Source organism: Linepithema humile, chromosome 4, assembly GCF_040581485.1.
Source record: "Linepithema humile isolate Giens D197 chromosome 4, Lhum_UNIL_v1.0, whole genome shotgun sequence".
Classification (NCBI taxonomy): Eukaryota; Metazoa; Arthropoda; class Insecta; order Hymenoptera; family Formicidae; genus Linepithema; species Linepithema humile.
Window position 1 is genome coordinate 8423178 of NC_090131.1, and position 20591 is coordinate 8443768.

Consider the following 20591-nt stretch of genomic DNA (forward strand, 5'->3'; position numbering starts at 1 on the left):
TTTATTATTGTTGTACTATAAATTTTATAAAATACTTTAACTTTTATTACTCTGAGGCTCTGCATACAGTAGACAAAATATTAGAAATAGCAATAATCATTTAATATTAAAAAAAGAAATTATTTTATATCTAACAAAAGAATAAAATATATTAATTAGTTCCAATTCTTATTTCTTAATTCATGCATTAAATTTTTCTATTCTTTTTATTTTTTAAATAAATAATTCCAATTTCTTATTTCTAATATTTAATAATTATTCCTATTTCTATTTCCTATTTTGTTTATTGTGCGCAGGATCTGACTTTCATTTCTCACACATACGCAAATAGTGAGTTCTATGTGTGGTGATTACTAAACGAATATGGCGCCCCCCCCCCCCCCCCGCCGCAAACGTGCTCCCCCGGTACAGCTTGTGCTCCGTCCCTCTATTCCTTAGTCCGTGGAATGCACCCTTTGTGCGATGCTGCCGCTCATTTCTAGCAGCTCTGGCTCTGCCGTCAGTCTATGCCTTCTACCTCTATGATGAACATCGTTCTGACGCCATAGATAACGCGTAATTTCGTTTCTTCGTTGCAAGTGATAATCTTTACAAGAACATTTCGTTGCGAACAGTAAGTAAGAACGTTTTTATTCCATTATATTGATAATTAAAGATTTTAGTATAAAATTGAAATTGGCTTCAGACGAATTGTCTTATATTTCCGATTTAAGCTTTGGTAAACGCATCATATTTAGAAATGCACGCATTATACTGTTAGCAAATAATTAAAAAACCACAATTCTGTAGTAGTTCTGTTTAATTTAATTATGAAATGAATTATTTTTAATATATTATATAAATATATTTTTATATTTAATTTTTTGCACATGGCAAACACGTGGCAAATTAATTCTTTTAGTACAAAAGAATAAAATATTGAAAACTGAATATTGCACATCACATAACGTTGTAAAAATGATAAAAAAAGCAAGTTTATTAAATAATAATATTTATTAATTAATAATATTCTAAATCTGATCATGTGCTAAAAATTTTAAATATCTCGTGGCAAAAAATACTGGCGTAGTAAGGGTGAAATCAGATGATACGGAACAGAGTTGCGGAACGGAGAGTGTGTCATTGAGACAGCCAATCACAGCTATTGCGTACGATTGTATTCCGCAAGTGATTGGCTGTCTTAATGACGCACTCTCCGTTCCGCAGCTCTTTTCCGTATCATCTGATTTCACCCTAAGACTGGCAAATTTTTTCCCACTTCGACCGTTGCGCGCCGCGATAAGTAGTACCAGAGAGAAACCTGAGAGAGGCCACGCTGCCGTTTTCCGTACGACGCTTTCTCTAGGCCGTACGCTAGTGACGCACGTCCATTTCCGGCCGGCTTAGGAACTAAATAGCCACGTCCATTTTCCGCATCGGTCAAAAAGTCACGTCTATTTTCTGAGATGGTTCATGTCCATGTTATATCCACAAGCGAAGCTATTTACGTCACGCGTCCTTGCCGTGCGTTAGACTGTTTGATCAACAGCAGCGTACAACAAAGAATCAAGCGTTTTTTAATCGAGTAAGGCGAATCGCTTGAATATTAAAGATCCCATATTCGAGACCTACTTTTTGCAACTTTTTTTTCCTTTTTTTGCATTTTTTTCAACTGTATATATAATCAAATTAATAAATTAAAATAAAGTTTAATAATAAAATAATGTTAAAATAATGTTAATATAAAAATAATATTTAATAAGCTTTTATTGCAAAATTGTAAAATTATTTTTAATTTTTTTATTAACAATAACAAATCAGTTTTTATTAAATAATTATAAAAAATTTTTTATATTAAAAAATGCTTTTTATAATGTTTTTGTAATATTTAGTACATGCCATGTACAATAAAATATACATATTTTTATATAACTAACATATGATCTGTATTAAAAAATGTTTTCTCTTTCTCGATTCTTCAAAAAAAAAAAGTATTAATCGTAAAGAGTGATTCAAATAATAATTTCAATGTAGAAAGAAATTCAGTCTCTTATGCAAATGTAATACAAGTAACGATAGCATCGATCTCATTCTTAATAATGTGCAGTGGCTTAACGGAAAATAGTTGGTCTATCACAACGCAGATCAGGTTTCGAGACTGAGTGGTGTCCGATTTTTTTCAAGTTTATGGTACATCTTATATAGATCACATTTAGATTTGATAATTTAACACAGGCTTCGGAATTATTTTATCTTTTCAGCCGATTCTCGTGGTACACGCCTCCTTTCCTCTCTTCACCGCGCGCGCGGCAAACGCTAGGGCCAGCGCCGCCGAGCGTTAGGAGCGGCGCTATCCGATTAATGTTAAAAAAATTTATTAAAAATATTTTTTTCCTCAATAGCAATAGTACCTCATGGGTGACGTGGAAATCTATTGAAATATTTTCACATAATAAATTTAAAAATAAAAAAAAATATTTTTAATAAATTTTTTTAACTTTTAATGATCAAGGAAGAAGAACTCAACATTTATCGGATAGCGCTGCTCCTAACGCTCGGCGGCGCTGGCCCTAGCGGCTGCCGCGCGCGCGGTGAAGAGAGGAAAGGAGGCATATACCACGAGAATCGGCTGAAAAGATGAAATAATTCCGAGGCCTGATTTAACAAGAAATAAGTCAAAGAGATTTATGTAGATTTTTTTACTTTTTTTTTACTATTTGTTTATTCATGATACATAATGATACATATATTTATTAATGTGATTATATTTAACAGAAATATGAATATATTTAAAGAAGAACACGTAAAATTTATAAATAACTGAAAAAAAGATATATAAATAATTATTTAGTAATAATAATTAATAGTGGTCTTCCACGCTACCCATGAGGTGCCACTAATAGCGCGTTAGATTTTTTTTAAAGTGGATCTTCGCCTGTAGTCCTATTATACCACTTTTTATTACATTATATATTTACAAAAGATATACATATATATACAGGGTGGGCCATTTTAATACATCCACGCAAATTTTTCCGTAAGTAAGCCAAATACAGAAAAATGGTTCAGACAAAAGTTGTTCAAGACAATGGGGGTCACCTATTTGTGTTAGTGACTTTGACCTTGAAGTCAATTTTCAAGGTCATTTGACGGTCAGAGTTATTTTTTTAAATAAAAACCCCTATTTTTGATTCCAAAATCTAATAGCTGGTGTCAAGAGCTTTTCAAAACACTATAATAAAGTTATTTTTTATTAAGTGCTTTTCGAGTTAGGAGGCTTGTAAATTACAGTATTTTGACATAAAATACAAAATATCTTGTAAAACATTCAATTTTTGGGATTCTTACTTTAATACTTTTATGCATAAAATAATGAGACAAATCAATTGGTATAAAGAAAACACATTGGTTTCAAAAAAAAGTATGCAGTTGCATGTTGCAAATTACATATTTATTCTTGAAAGCAACTATGTGTTTTCTTTATATCAATTGATTCGTCTCATTATTTTATGCATAAAAGTATTAAGGTAAGATTCCCAAAAATTGAATGTTTTACAAGATATTTTGTATTTTATGTCAAAATACTGTAATTTACAAGCCTCATAACTCAAGAAGTTCTTAATGAAAAATAACTTCATTATAGTGTTTTGAAAAGCTCTTGACACCAGCTATTAAATTTTGGAATCAAAAATAGGGGGTTTATTTAAAAAAATAACTCTGACCTTCAAATGACCTTGAAAATTGACTTTGAGGTCAAAGTCACTAACACAAATAGGTGACCCTTATTGTCCTGAACAACTTTTGTCTGAACCATTTTTCTGTATTTGGCTTACTTACGGAGAAATTTACGTGGATGGATTAAAATAGCCCACCCGGTATATATATATATATATATATATATATATATATATCTTTTGTAAATATATAATGTAATAAAAAGTGGTATAATAGGGCTACAGGCGAAGATCCACTTTAAAAAAAATCTAACGCGCTATTAGTGGCACCTCATGGGTAGCGTGGAAGACCACTATTAATTATTATTACTAAATAATTATTTATATATCTTTTTTCAGTTATTTATAAATTTTACGTGTTCTTCTTTAAATATATTCATATTTCTGTTAAATATAATCACATTAATAAATATATGTATCATTATGTATCATGAATAAACAAATAGTAAAAAAAAGTAAAAAAATCTACATAAATCTCTTTGACTTATTTCTTGTTAAATCAGGCCTCGGAATTATTTCATCTTTTCAGCCGATTCTCGTGGTATATGCCTCCTTTCCTCTCTTCACCGCGCGCGCGGCAGCCGCTAGGGCCAGCGCCGCCGAGCGTTAGGAGCAGCGCTATCCGATAAATGTTGAGTTCTTCTTCCTTGATCATTAAAAGTTAAAAAAATTTATTAAAAATATTTTTTTTTATTTTTAAATTTATTATGTGAAAATATTTCAATAGATTTCCACGTCACCCATGAGGTACTATTGCTATTGAGGAAAAAAATATTTTTAATAAATTTTTTTAACATTAATCGGATAGCGCCGCTCCTAACGCTCGGCGGCGCTGGCCCTAGCGTTTGCCGCGCGCGCGGTGAAGAGAGGAAAGGAGGCGTGTACCACGAGAATCGGCTGAAAAGATAAAATAATTCCGAAGCCTGTGTTAAATTATCAAATCTAAATGTGATCTATATAAAATGTACCATAAACTTGAAAAAAATCGGACACCACTCAGTCTCGAAACCTGATCTGCGTTGTGATAGACCAACTATTTTCCGTTAAGCCACTGCACATTATTAAGAATGAGATCGATGCTATCGTTACTTGTATTACATTTGCATAAGAGACTGAATTTCTTTCTACATTGAAATTATTATTTGAATCACTCTTTACGATTAATACTTTTTTTTTTGAAGAATCGAGAAAGAGTAAACATTTTTTAATACAGATCATATGTTAGTTATATAAAAATATGTATATTTTATTGTACATGGCATGTACTAAATATTACAAAAACATTATAAAAAGCATTTTTTAATATAAAAAATTTTTTATAATTATTTAATAAAAACTGATTTGTTATTGTTAATAAAAAAATTAAAAATAATTTTACAATTTTGCAATAAAAGCTTATTAAATATTATTTTTATATTAACATTATTTTAACATTATTTTATTATTAAACTTTATTTTAATTTATTAATTTGATTATATACAGTTGAAAAAAATGCAAAAAAAGGAAAAAAAAGTTGCAAAAAGTAGGTCTCGAATATGGGATCTTTAATATTCAAGCGATTCGCCTTACTCGATTAAAAAACGCTTGATTCTTTGTTGTACGCTGCTGTTGATCAAACAGTCTAACGCACGGCAAGGACGCGTGACGTAAATAGCTTCGCTTGTGGATATAACATGGACATGAACCATCTCAGAAAATAGACGTGACTTTTTGACCGATGCGGAAAATGGACGTGGCTATTTAGTTCCTAAGCCGGCCGGAAATGGACGTGCGTCACTAGCGTACGGCCTAGAGAAAGCGTCGTACGGAAAACGGCAGCGTGGCCTCTCTCAGGTTTCTCTCTGGTAGTACCGACTACGCCGGTAGTGGTGTAGCAGACTAGCGTAGCCACAGATGTCTATACCAGTACTAGATCGCTAACTTCGTCAAAAGAGCTGAGGCCGGCAGGATTTCCGGTTTTGGCCATGACACCCTACAACAAAATGGCAACAATGCGTGTGTCAAGCCCCTTACACAATGCCAGGCAACAGGCAATAAGAACAGGAAATAACATACAAGAGAAAGAGAGAAAAGCTATTTCTCTCTTTTTCTTTCCTACATTATTCTCTATTCCTATTGCCTGTTGCCTGGCATTGTGTAAGGGGCTTTATGTGTATATCTGTACGTGCGTATGCACATGTGATACCCGGCGTGATAATACAAATTGATAATATTGTAAAAATTCTTGAAAGATGCCGAGCAGTTGTTGAGCAGTTGTTGAGCAGTTGTTGAGCAGTTGTTGAGCGGCCATTTTGTTGTAGGATGTCATGGCCGAAACCGGAAATCCTGCCAGCCTCAGTTTTTCCCATGGTGTAAGAATATAAGGTGATTTCACGCAAGATCTATAGAGAGAAGGTTACCTCAGGCAAACCGGTTGTGGGCGAGGGACAAGATCTATAGAGAGAAGGTTACCTCAGGCAAACCGGTTGTGGGCGAGGGACGATGAAGTAAGGGGGGAGCTAGAACAGCTTATAGGCGAGGAGCGACGAAGTAAGGGGGGAGTTAGAAACAGCTTGTTGGCGAAGGGCAACGAAGTAAGGAGGGAGCTAGAAACAGCTTGTAGGCGAGGGGCGACGAAGGAAGGGGAGAGCATGATGATCTCATCGTCAAACAGTAGCTGTCTCTCTCGCACGCTTTAGTGTTTTCTCTCTCGCTTCTTTAATATAGAAATGCTTTGAGTTTTTATCGAAAAAATACTTTTATTTTGTAAAATATTGATAGCACTGGAAATTGCGTAATAAAAATTGAAAAGTAAATTAGAAAGGCGCTATAAATTACATATATTGCAAATTATAGCGCTAGATATTTAACGTTTATAATGTTAAATATCGCTGCAACAGATGCATTTGTAATACAAATTGCTTTGTACTCGTATTTAGACTGTAATATCAATGAAAATAAAATATAATTTGGGGATATACACAAAAAACATCATTTGTAAAGTAGTAAAATAAAAGAAAAAATAGTACATATTTAAAAATTATTTTTAAAATAATATTTACTGTTTATATGCATTATTTACAAAAGAAATACTATAAAGAAATTTATTTTTTATATTTAATTGTAAAAACCTCAAAAATTGTCAAGAAATTGTAACTGAAATTCATAAATGTAAGTACAATTCTAGGATAATATAAAAAGCATCATACACAAATTTATTATGATACAAACTTAAATAATGAAATTGTAATATATGTTTCAATATTGCAAATGTGAATATTTATATGATAAAATTTACAAAGTGTTAATAATTTTCAAATATTTGCTAATAAAATATTATTGAAATGTTTCTGTTGAACTCTTAAAATAATTCTTTAAAACAAATATGATGGGGTATATATTAGGGATCATTAAATATGCGACAACATTGTGATTATAAAATTTTATAAGTATCTATAATAAAAATTAAGTATAATAAATATAATAAGTATATAAGTATAATAATAAAATTTTTATAAGTATCTATAATAATAAAAATACATATATGTTGTATTAATCTGTTAATATAAAAAAATTATTAATTAATTTAACACAAATAAATTTCTTTATATTAACAGATTAATACAACATATATGTATTTTTATTATTATAGATACTTATAAAAATTTTATTATTATACTTATATACTTATTATATTTATTATACTTAATTTTTATTATAGATACTTATAAAATTTTATAATCACAATGTTGTCGCATATTTAATGATCCCTAATATATACCCCATCATATTTGTTTTAAAGAATTATTTTAAGAGTTCAACAGAAACATTTCAATAATATTTTATTAGCAAATATTTAAAAATTATTAACACTTTGTAAATTTTATCATATAAATATATTCACATTTGCAATATTGAAACATATATTACAATTTCATTATTTAAGTTTGTATCATAATAAATTTGTGTATGATGCTTTTTATATTATCCTAGAATTGTACTTACATTTATGAATTTCAGTTACAATTTCTTGACAATTTTTGAGGTTTTTACAATTAAATATAAAAAATAAATTTCTTTATAGTATTTCTTTTGTAAATAATGCATATAAACAGTAAATATTATTTTAAAAATAATTTTTAAATATGTACTATTTTTTCTTTTATTTTACTACTTTACAAATGATGTTTTTTGTGTATATCCCCAAATTATATTTTATTTTCATTGATATTACAGTCTAAATACGAGTACAAAGCAATTTGTATTACAAATGCATCTGTTGCAGCGATATTTAACATTATAAACGTTAAATATCTAGCGCTATAATTTGCAATATATGTAATTTATAGCGCCTTTCTAATTTACTTTTCAATTTTTATTACGCAATTTCCAGTGCTATCAATATTTTACAAAATAAAAGTATTTTTTCGATAAAAACTCAAAGCATTTCTATATTAAAGAAGCGAGAGAGAAAACACTAAAGCGTGCGAGAGAGACAGCTACTGTTTGACGATGAGATCATCATTGCCCCTCTTGCCGCTCGCCCCGCTCAGCATTTGCCCCTCTTGCCGCTCGCCCCGCACAGCATTAGCCCCTCTTGCCCCTCGTCCCTCTTTGCGCATGAGGTAACCTTCTCTCTATAGATCTTGGATTTCACGACCATTGTATTCTATCAAAAAATCTGTGATCAAGATGTCATAGTTAAGGCATGTCACACAAGAGGTCTGTTCTTTATAGCTGAACTCGCTACACTAGTTCACAGTTTATCTTTTTCCTTCCACATTGAAAGGAGAAAAATAAACTCTGAACTAGTGCTGCCAGTTCAGCTATAAAGAACAGACCTAAGATGTCACGTTGGTGCAAGATCCCAAGTAAAAAAGGATAGAAGATGTAGATAGATGTGGATAGAAAAGGATAGATGATGAATCTCTAAAGCACATCTATATATAATTATAGTCCTAAATAATACAAATTTTTTAAAATAAAACTTTTAACATTGTGTATAAAAATATATATTTCTGACAAAAATTTTTTTATTTTTTTATAACAAATTATTTTTAGTTAAATTTGCAGAAAAAATAATTAATAATGTATTCCAGTCTTTATAAAAAATTAAGTTTCTTTAAGAAAATGAATATTTATAATTAAGTTCCGCAGGACAATAAAATTTTAATAAAATTTCTATATATGTATATATATACATGCATATATATATATTCAATATATATGCATATATATATATATTTAAAGTCCCTCAATACGTAGCCACCTAGCGGTTCAATGTGGAACAATGACAGGAAAATCACAAAAATTTGTTGCCGTGAAATCACCTTATATTCTTACACCGTGGTCAAAGTCTAAAGTTAGCGATCTAGTACTAGTATAGACATCTGTGGTTAAAGTTAACCGACGTTGGAAAAAGTGGCCCTAAAAGATCTGATAGAATACTCCAATGGCGATGAGCGCTCATACAACCGTTGTGTTTTCTCAACGCATCCAATGTAAACGCGTAACGGAAACGCGCAACGCTTCTGATTGGTTACGCGATACGCGTTCGCGAACCATACATGCCATGGGATGTCGCTCTAACGCGTTACGGAAGAGCTTGTGCAGTAGGCCTAGGCGTAGAGACAGAGAACGAACAGTCTATACTTACTACGTCTATGGTTGAGGCATTGCGACGCGAACAAATCTCTTATATCACTTGCAGCACCAAAAGTGCAATTAAAACTATAGACGAGCAGTATATAGACGAAAGCGAGCAGAATAGACAAGCATCCACCAGATGGCGATTGCATCTGAATGTGATCACCAACTTATAAAGTACGTTGCGAGGTTGTGAGCTTATCGTATTATTCCACATGTTGATCAGTTGAAACAGGAAATAATACACACGCATATTTTTGCGGATCACCACCGCTGTTTGGTACGTGCTATTTGCAGACCATCGATCCGACGTCCATCTTTCTCCTTTCGCGAAGTTCGTCGGCCGCGGATTCGCGGACGGCCGATCTGCAACACAACTTCCTGCGCTCTCCCTGAGAGACAGCCGTCGTTACGTCACTTCGTCATCGACAGTCATCGATAGACGTTGGAATACGACCGCAGTGGAGTCAGCTTGTGCGCTTGCTCTCCTGTTGTGTTGTATACGTGTTGTATTTATAAACGCGCGTCCACTGTTTTAAACTACGAACTATTAAGTCGTAAAAGTCGTGATTGGCGACGTCCTGTGATTAACAAATCGCGCTCGGAGTCATACTCGGCATCAAGACCGAATCCGTTCGCCCTCGCACGTCACGTTCGAACGCCGTGCGCCACTTTGCGTTCAACGTTTGCTGGAGTATAACCTAATCTAAAAACTATCGTGAATGATAGTTTCTACGGTTCGCGTGATCTTTTCTTCCTTCTCTTTCTCTTTCTCCGTCGCTTATTAATTAGTCTCGCGAATTCGCGAGAAATCATTTGAAAGCATCGCGTAAACGCAGTACGCGGCTGTACTTGTCTCGCTCTCTCTCTCTCTCTCTCTGTCATCAGTGGACGAGAAAACGGATTTTTTTCGATATAGAGCGGTTACTGTGAAACTAGTCAAAATTCCGGTCCCTACTAGGAAACGAGAGAGCCCCCAACAAACCGGCGGCAGAAATCCACCAGCTACTGGCGACGAACCGTCAAGCAGGATGAATAGCAAGAGGAAAAATCGTTCCAACAATAACAGGTACTGCCAATCTCTTGGCTTTCCTCGTCAAGATCATAATGGCAGGTACAATATCCAAATGCAGTGATATATTGTCAGTGACAAAAATGTTTTCTTTGCATCGATACTTCTTTCCAGGTCTCCACGAGCACGTAACCCACAGGAGAGATGTGTTGTGACCGATGGGGTCTACAATAACGGTCATTTTATGCATGCAGTTGCTAGTAATGTTGGCAACATAGTACAGGTAACAAATATACTTGAGCAATCAAGTTGTATCTTTGAGATTTTCTATTTTTATGAGATCTTTATTCTTATATAAATTAAGATTTTTTTATTTTTACACTTTTTTACATTGTTCTACTACTTTTATATAACAATGTGACCAAGTTAGAGAAAGAAAAAGTAAAGGTAAAAAATGAAAAAAGGGAAAAAATGTGATATTCTAATTTTGTATTTGTCATTAAAACAAGATTGAAGATCAAGAATAAATTGAACAATCTCAATATATGGACCTGAAGATGATTGTATGGGAATAAAAAAATAAGCAACTTTCAGGGACTATGAAAATAGTTGCATAAAAGATAGGGCATAAAAATGAAGACTAATGTTTATCTTATATTTTGATTGATATTTGTTCTGACTTTAACATATTTTTTATTATTTATTTTTTCAAAAAAATAAAAATTTATATTTGCAATGTCCTTGAATTGCTATTAACAATATGCAACTTATTGTTAATAGCAATTTTTCAAGAAAATATTTTTTAATAATTTATGTAGTAACAAAATAATCTACATAGTCTTTCATCCACTACACAACCATTTTCCAGGTTAGAGAGATTTTGTTATACATATTACAGAGATATTGTTATAAATTTTAATAGCGTTTTTGATTGAATGGATTTTGATCCATCAATTAATCACTAAATTTTACTATGAATTCAAGCAGCTTTGGCGGAGACGATGCAACGACGTCATTAACTTTGGATCGTTGAAAATCCATTCATTCAAAAGTGCTATAATTATCATCGTATTTTGGCATATTGTAACATAACGTTTTTTTCTATTATTATAGGTTCATACGCAAAATAAGGCAGTATATGAGGGTATATTTAAAACATATTCTAGCGTGTTTGATACAGTAATAGAAATGGCTCACAAAACAGACAACTCGGACCAGATCAAAGTGGAAACTGTAGTAGAAAAATTAATATTTAAACCACAACAAGTTGTTGACATGCATTTCAAAGATGTTGATTTAGAATATGCAATAAGAGATACTTTCCAAACGGATACAGCCATTAGTAAATTTAATGGTATAATTGCTGAAAAAGAGCTTGAACCTTGGGATGCACCCACCACAATGAACGGTGCTGATTTAGAATTAGATGGCGCTGCTGTAAGTTCCGCAAATTTGTTGCAGAAGAGATTTAACAAACAGTGAGTTGTATGAATTTTTCTGATTTTTAGAATGGTTGGGACGTTAATGAGATGTTCCGTAAGAACGAGCAAGATTACGGAGTACAAACAACATTTGAGCCTTCCTTAGTTGGTTATACTCTGCAGCTTCAACGTAAAGACACAAAAGATTATAAGGAACAAGAACAAAAGGCTGCTGAGATAGCAAACGAAATCGAATCTCAACCTAACCATAAAGCGAGATTAGAATTAGAAAATGGTGATGAAGAAGAACGATTTGCAGCTGTGGTAAACTTGAGAAATATTTTGAGATTTCACTTTTATCTATTTACTCTCACCTGGCGATGGTCGGGTTATTTGTGACCTAAGAGCTGAATGTTTAATTTGCAACGATTAGCCAGACAGCATAGCGAACTAGTGTTTCTGCGGTTAATATATTAATACATGTAATGTTGCACAAGATTTCAAAAAAAGAGATGTGTCTAAATCCAAAAATGTTATATAATTTTTACAATGGGAAGAAAAAATCAATGTAGGTCACAATAAACTCAGTCATCCGAAATTTAAACATTTCTAAGGAAACTTTAAATTTTTTTCACAGTTTTCTTGCCAAAATATTTCAATTTAAATCAGATAAATAACATCAACTTATAAATTTTAATTTATAGCAAGTATTAAAGCAGTTTATAATTACTTTTTATTTATGAAAATTTTTTTATTACAAATTTCTATTTAAAATTTTTGCCTAGACTTGACATATTACTGGTAAAAATTTCTGTATTGTTTTGAAAATCGTGAAAACTCGTGAAATTACAGATTAGATAATAATTATAAATTAATACATTCTGTTATATTTAATTCAGGCAAGACCTACTGAAGGCAAATATATTCCACCGCCACTAAAAAAGAAGAATGGTAACACTAGCAAATTGATGAGATCCAATGACACTCCATCTTCACCAGGAACTACAAGCAAAAATGTCTACAGTCAACAGTCTCCGTCCACAATTAATGTAAATGTTCCACAATCTAATATACCAGTTGGAGTGCAACCTACTCATACCTCGGTGCAACATCCAGTCTCTTTAAATATGGGATTGCCACCTAATGGAATGGTCACATATAATAATCCACCGCAGCCGTTTGTGCCTCCGCCAACTACACAATCGCAGCAAGGTATGTTAGTTTACTTACATTTTATTCAATTTTTTAATATGTTGATAAAAATAAAAAAGGACTATATTCATCCTTTAAGTATTAGTAATACATATATACATAACATACATTTATATAAATAACATTAAATATTGAATAAAGTGTAGGTTTGTAGTCCTCTAACCGCATCACTCGGTAATGACACATTCTTGAAATCATTTTGAGATAAAATTCCTAATGCCAAAATGTCGAGACGACAATAGTTTTTAAATGAGAAGAATTTAAAGTTTCGTGTGGGACACCCTGTATATTATTTTAAAAAAAGTGTTTTATTTATAAGATTTTTGCAAAACACAGTATCCATAGACTTTTTAGAAATATTGAAATGAAATCTGATACAAAATTTTCTCATTTAATATGGCAGACTTAATGTTTACACAATTATATTAAACGCAAAGTTAAAAGAACACTATTTTATTTTTATTAAACTTTATTTCTAAGAATTTAATTTTTTTATATTTGAATTTGATATAATAATTAAATTCGAGGGATATTCAAGGGAATATTATCTCTATAAAATATAAAGCAAATTTATTGTGTATTACAATTTTTATTTACACATTGAGATTAAGCGTCAAGAACTATTTTTGAACTTATTTTACTTTAGAATTTCTATTCTTTATTCTTGTGTTACAAAATTTACATCTAAATTTTTTAATTAAAGATTCTTAGAAACTTTCTGAAAAAATTTTATATAAAATATAATGTTAGAGTTTCTAATTGATGCGTTGAATTCACAATGCAGAATTCTAAAATTTTGATTGCAGATTTGAGTTTAATATTCTAAGAAATCTTAAATGTAAAATTTCCATTAGATGTGTGTATTTTTTAAAATATATATATAATAATATTAGAAATAATATAAAAATTATTAAAAAATTTTTTTTTTATGACATGTTTTTAATAGTACTATCAAATGTTAATAGTTAAAGAATTAATGTATTATATTTGTAAAAATGATCATAAATTACCTAAGAAGTTGACATTTGTTTAGTGATTTAATAATGTGAGTTATTATAATGTATGCGATACATATATAATGACAGTTTTTTGTATCAAGATACTATAGTTAATAAATTCTCTTGATACAGTAATCCAACCGAATCAACCGCAAACTCAAGGTACTCCTTCAATGCCGCAAGTAGGCTTTCCACCGCAGCAGCAGCAAACGTCTTCAAATAAATTAAATACGGATAAACGCGAACGACCCGGCAGGCAGCAGGTTTATCAAGCTGACAAAGCGCCACCAGCGCCATTTCCTCAATCAAATGCTGCATCTTCTCATCAGCAGCAACAATCTTCGCACCAACAACATACATCATTACCGCAACAGAATTCCGTAGAAGGGCAAATAGTCATACACAAATCAGATCACAGAAAGGTACATATTGTAATTTAAAATAATTTTTCTATTTAAATTGTGAGAGTTTATTCACTCATAAGTTTTATTTCAAGGTCCCGACGCCACGCGGAAGAGATGAGCAGCACACAGAATTACGACAGTTTGCCGCGGAATTTAAATTAACAGAATCGCAAGGACTGTCAGATACACCTCAAATTCCCAGAAAGCTGCAGCATCAGCATCAGCAGGATGTGCATTCCGCCTCTCCCATGAATCAGTCACATCATCAAACTTCTCATCAGCATACAAGTCCGCAGCAGCAACCGCAACAACCAGCATCGCAACAGCATAATAGTCATCAAAATGTACCGGAGGAACCTGCTATCACCAGTAAGCCGCCATCTGGTTCATTAGCAGTAAGATCCACGAGTCCGCCTCAGCAGCAGCAGCAGCAGCAGCAGCAGCAACAGCAGCAGCAACAACAACCACCACCACCTCCGCCGCCACAACAACAGCAGCAACAGCAACAACAACAACAACAAGCGCAAAATACCCCGACAGTACAACAATCCCCGCCGGAACCTACGGTCGATAAAATAACTACTGCTTTCAAGAAGTCTACGTTAAATCCAAATGCTAAAGAATTTAATCCAAATGCCAAACCATTTACACCAGTAAGATACATTATCAGTAACATACATTATCAACTTGCGCTAGAGAGGATGAACTTTTTAAATAATGAAATTTGTGTAATTTGTAGCGCTCTCCTAGCACCCCAACACCTAGTCGGCCACACACACCTCAGACGCCTCAGTATACGGGAGCGACCATGCCTGCGACTGTTGTTATGCCAGCCTATGTAACACAAACAGCTTTCAGCCAACCACCTACTCAACAAGTGACAAGGTTTCGAAAGGGTCAGTATCATGCTTCGAGTGCGCAATACATTTGTATCCGTAGTTATAGCTGAGCTATTCCACTTCTAGATCAAAAAACCAATTTCTAGATCGAAAAACATTGCGCTTTTGACAAAATGAGTTTAATCAGAATACGCATTACATTAGCATTAATAGTTTTCTACCAATAAAATACTATATCAGCAATTCCATGTGGCGCAACCTAATACCTTTCGTAACAAATAATTAAATTTCCGCTTCAAGAATTTTGATTATCTTATAAGAATTCATTTCTACATCTATATTTTATACAACACTTTTGAAACTTGGTCGACGATTGTGGCGTATTGATTGGTGCGTTGTTTTCGCACGCCAGTGATAACAGATTCAGTTCCCACTCAAAAAGAATCTACAATCGCTACTTTTCCGCAAGACTTTGGCAACCTGCGAGTATCTCGGGAAAACCTTTCGACTTTACCTTAAAAATAAACAAATAATGAAGAAAAGACACTAAAGAAAACTAACAGAGAGAAGAAAATGACATCGTTATGTATTGATTTGAAAGAAACATTGTATAACGTACGACGTCTTGTTTCTTACAGTGCCTATGATGCAACATCGTGCACCAGACATAGCGTCGCAGATGCAAGTGGCCGCCGCAACGGGACAACCATTACTAGCTCCAGCGATTCATCCTCCCTTCCAGGTGCCTTATCCCGGACAACCGTATCAGCAAATGGCAGTACGCATGGTTCAGGGACCGCCGCCGCCGCCGCACATGGCCACGCCGTATCATCATCATCACGACTCGCAGGGGCCGCAAGCCCCCGGTATACAATATATGGGCCCGCACACTCATCCACATCCACATGTAGCTCAACAACCACCTAGCCAAACACCGTCCCCAGCCAACCCCAATCAGCCACACACACCGGGCGCCTACAATCCACCCGGCACTCCACAGCCCACATATCCGCAACCACCGCCCCAAGGTCACGCCCCGAGTTACCCGATAATGTGTCCTATAATTCCACCTCACCTACCACTTCCACCGCAACATATGCAATACCTGCCACCGCAGCCGCCACCGGGCGCGCAGCAAACTATACCAGTCATTCTACCGCACAATCAGTAGTCGCGACACAAAAAAGTCAAGGGAAAAAAAAGAGTGCTAGTATTCTGCAAAAAATAGAATAAGATCTCCAAAATCAAGTTACTTTCACGATAATACTGATTGATTACTTCAGAACGAGCACTTGTTTCCACTACAAACTTTTAATTTTTAACAATTGTACTCAATAAACACTGTAAATTGAGCGCGTCAGCTGTTAAGCGAATTGAGCTTTCCACGTTGATGAAACGGTTGAAACAGTTATCTTGCATATTTTATTGCAACGAAAAAAAATGGAAGAACAATATTCTTTAATCAAACGATACAACACAGTATTCTGAATGTCGTTTCCAAATAATTTTAAATAATCGAAGAACTATTCTTCTACTATCTTGAAAGTAACTTCTTCAAATGTAGGTCGATTGTCGCTTAATGACCTATACATGTATTACCGAGTCCCTGAAAACCTTTCATCGTTGATTATTTCAATCAAGTTTTAAAATTACAAAAAAGAATCGTTCGTCATTATATAATTCCGCAAAATTTCCACGAGTTTACTTTTATCAAATTAATGTGTTAGGGGATTTAAATATATATTTTTTTTGATATCATGCATTTTTATTGAGTAGTGCCTAACGTAATGAGGATAAGGACCGCTCGTTTAATAGGCGTATTTTAAATTCATAAATTTCGATTTTTTCGTACAAACATAGCTTGCACTACTTCATAAAATAATTAAACTAAGATTCAGCCGAAAATTGCAAACGTCTTATCCTCTCCCTTTACTCCTTCATTGATTTTTTTCTTATTTAAACGCTCAACTTTCCAACAAAAAAGTATGCTATATAATACCAAAATTCATATAAAAGCTAAAATTGTTGATATATGTGAAAGTACGTATTCTGCTCTTATTTAATTTCGATTTTTATTAAAAACTAATAAGAAGAGAAATTTTTTATTTGCGTAATAGATTTCACTTTTCCGCATGAATTTTGATGTAGCTACATAATATATTTTTCTGATTGGTTCGATATTAATCACTCTTGCAAAAAAATCTCGAAGGGAAAGAAGAGAGGATAGGACGATTGCAATTTTTTCGAATCTGACCTGAACGAAATGAGCGATAATTGACAAAGTTGGAGTGCAGGGTATCAGCAGAATGTGCTATTCTGCGATTTGTTGATGAGTTTTGTTACGAGACGTTGATATACGCAGGATATATTCGAATGCGAAAGACTACACCGAGTATGCGTATAGATGCAACATCTGCACAAAAAATAAATTGTGTTAAATGTTAGCAATACGAACATTAAGCATCCGAGAGAGGTACATAATTTGCATATCGAATATTATATAAATTTAAAAAAAAGGTGTCTGTTTCAATAAATTCCACACTACTGCTTGTATACTTTTTGTAGCTTAATAACATCTATATTTCGTAATGATACAATAATTCAGTAAATATTAAATTTAAAAAAATTACAGACACATAGAAAAACAATGCAATTTGACTTTACCTTAGTAGTATGAGTATAATAATTACTCAAAATATTTATAAACAAAACACAATATTATTATCTTTGTTATTATCCGAATTATATAAGACTTTTTGTATATTATTAATTTATTTTTGCTTAAATATTACTTTATCAATATAGAGTTTTATAATGACTGCTGCATAAAATAATCGATAAATTGGCAGAAGAACATATAACATTTTTTTTTTTATTATTTTTGTCGTTATTTAGAAATCAATTGTTAAACCTAATATTTAATAAGTAACATTGTTCAGTAAAAATATATAAGGCAACGCAATTGATAAATATGCATGAATCGTTTGTTGATTATGTATCTCTAGTACACAAAAATGCAGATGCTCGATGCAGATATATCATGGACATAAGAGTATATCTGAGCGCAGCGTATACTGCCAATTGCGACAGGGATGTGGAGAAAAAAGGGATTGCAAGTATCGGACTTTTTCGATTTATATATTTACGCTTTATTTGTGTTAGTTTAAATAGATTGACGTTGTGCAGCGTCGTACTGATATAAAAGTCGGACGAAAGAATCCGATGTACTTACAATTCTTTTTTACCCTTGAATCATCGTTCCCCTTCGTTAAAAAATTTTGTTCAGAATATTCTTAGTCCATGCTAGATACCGATTGGGAAAAGAAAATTGAACAACTACGGCCTTAAACCTAATCGTGTATATAAACAGATGGAAGTGTAAACAACTTTTGCCTGACAGAGAATGGAGTGTGTGGCATCGTTAAAAAAATTTTATATCGAAGAGATTTAAAAAAATGGAAAACATCAAAATAAAATTAATACGTTAAAAACCAATTTTCTTGTGTTTTTTTCTTTACCTTCAATCTAGAATTTATAAAAAATGCATGTAAACTATAGGTTATGTCGATGAAATGGCCGTTTTTAATAATGTGAACTTTCTGTTTTTTTATAGTTCAACATCTTGTCATGCAAATAATACAGTACTACAAATGGCTCATAAAACAGACAACTCGGACAAGATCAACGTGGAAACTGTAGTAGAAAAATTAATGTTTAAACCACACCAAGTTGTTGATATGCATTTCAAGGATGTTGATTTAGAATATGCTATAAGAGATACTTTCCAAACGGATAGTATCTCAGCCATTTGTAAGTTTAATGGTATAATTGCTGAGAAAGAACTCGAACCTTAGGATGCACCCATCACAATGAACGGTGCTGATTTAGAATTAGATGCTGCTGCTGTAAGTTCCGCAAATTGTTGCAGGAGAGAATTTAACGAACGATGAGTTGTATGAATTTTTCTGATTTTTAGAATGGATGTTAATGAGATGTTCCATAAGAACGAACAAGATTACGAAGTTCAAACGACATTTAAACCTTCCTTGGTTGGCTACTCTACAACTTCAATGTAAAGATACCAAGGATTATAAGGAACAAGAACAAAAGGATGCTGAGATAGCAAATGAAATTGAATCTCAACCAAACCATAAAGCTAGATTAGCATTAGAAAATGATGATGATGAAGAAAGATTTGCAGCTGTGGTGAACTTTGAGAGAAATATTTTGAGCTTTTACTTTTAGCTATTAACTGTCATCTGGCGATGGCTGGGTCATTTGTGACCTAAGAGCTGAATGTTTAGTTTACAGCGATTAGCCAGACAGCATCGCAAACTAGTGTTTCTGCGGTTAATATATTAATACATGTAATGTTTCACAAGATTTCAAAAAAAGAGATGTGTCTAAATCCAAAAATGTTATATAATTTTTACAATGGGAATAAAAAATCAGTGTAGGTCACAATAAACTCAGTCATCCGAAATTTAAACATTTCTAAGGAAACTTCAAATTTTTTCCATAGTTTTCTTGCCAAAATATTTCAATTTAAATCAGATAAATAACATCAACTTATAAATTTTAATTTATAGCAAGTATTAAAGCAGTTTATAATTGCCTTTTATTTATGAAAATTCTTTTATTACAAATTTCTATTTAAAATTTTTGCTTAGATTTGACATATTACTGGTAAAAATTTCTGTATTGTTTTGAAAATCATAGAAACTCGTGAAATTACACATTAGATAACAATTATAAATTAATACATTCTGTTATATTTAATTCAAGCAAGACCTACTGAAGGCAAATATATTTCACCGCCACTGAAAAAGAAAAATGGTAACACTAGCAAATTGATGAGATCCAATTACACTCCGTCTTCACCAGGAACTACAAGCAAGAATGTCTATAGTCAACAGTCTTTGTCCACTATTAATGTAAATGTTCCACAATCGAATATACCAGTTGGAGTGCAACCTCATACCTCGGTGCAATATCCAGTCTCCTTAAATATGGGATTGCCATCTAATGGAATGTATATGTATCATTTGAAAAGTCTTCCATATTAATGTGTATGTACAGCTTCATTTGTAACGTACGTTATACGTGATTTTTTTAATTCGAGATGGAAAGTAAGGAAATTCGCTTATAATAATTTATTTATATGAGTTCAAATTCAGTCATAGTGCGGCTGAGGCAACACGAAACATCAGTATGACATTTGGCAATAGTGAGTGATCAATGTGTTGCTTTGAAAAGTTCAGATCCTGTGATGCAGATCTTGAAAATTTGCCTCACAGCCACGCGCCATCAGTAATAGATGATATGATTTTGAAGAACCATGGTCGAAGCAGATTCACGGCTGAGAA

General features: G+C 32.9%; 1 protein-coding gene across 5 annotated transcripts; it reads left to right on the forward strand.

The window, feature by feature from the left end:
* The first annotated feature begins 486 nt into the window (after window positions 1-486).
* Window positions 487-18720, forward strand: LOC105671435 (ataxin-2 homolog). 5 transcript variants are annotated; one of them, XM_067353999.1, is made up of 10 exons: window positions 487-613; window positions 10301-10453; window positions 10526-10634; window positions 11465-11788; window positions 11860-12096; window positions 12672-12984; window positions 14115-14404; window positions 14479-15039; window positions 15126-15282; window positions 15864-18720. In XM_067353999.1, exons 2-10 carry the CDS (start codon window positions 10371-10373, stop codon window positions 16394-16396), a joined length of 2607 nt encoding a protein of 868 aa, XP_067210100.1. In that variant the 5' UTR covers window positions 487-613; window positions 10301-10370; the 3' UTR covers window positions 16397-18720. The 5 variants fall into 5 exon arrangements, with proteins under 5 accessions (XP_067210100.1, XP_067210102.1, XP_067210101.1 ...); XM_067354001.1 differs by having other exon boundaries at window positions 10301-10408; XM_067354000.1 differs by lacking the exon at window positions 487-613 and adding an exon at window positions 8968-9619.
* The last annotated feature ends 1871 nt before the right edge of the window (window positions 18721-20591 follow it).

Excerpts from the sequence above, each read along its gene's own strand:
- LOC105671435 (XM_067353999.1), top strand. The coding sequence starts at position 10,371 with ATGAATAGCAAGAGGAAAAATCGTTCCAACAATAACAGGTACTGCCAA. Across the intron at positions 10,635-11,464 it reads ATGTTGGCAACATAGTACAG|GTTCATACGCAAAATAAGGC; the intron begins GTAACAAATATA and ends CTATTATTATAG. Across the intron at positions 11,789-11,859 it reads TAGAATTAGATGGCGCTGCT|AATGGTTGGGACGTTAATGA; the intron begins GTAAGTTCCGCA and ends TCTGATTTTTAG.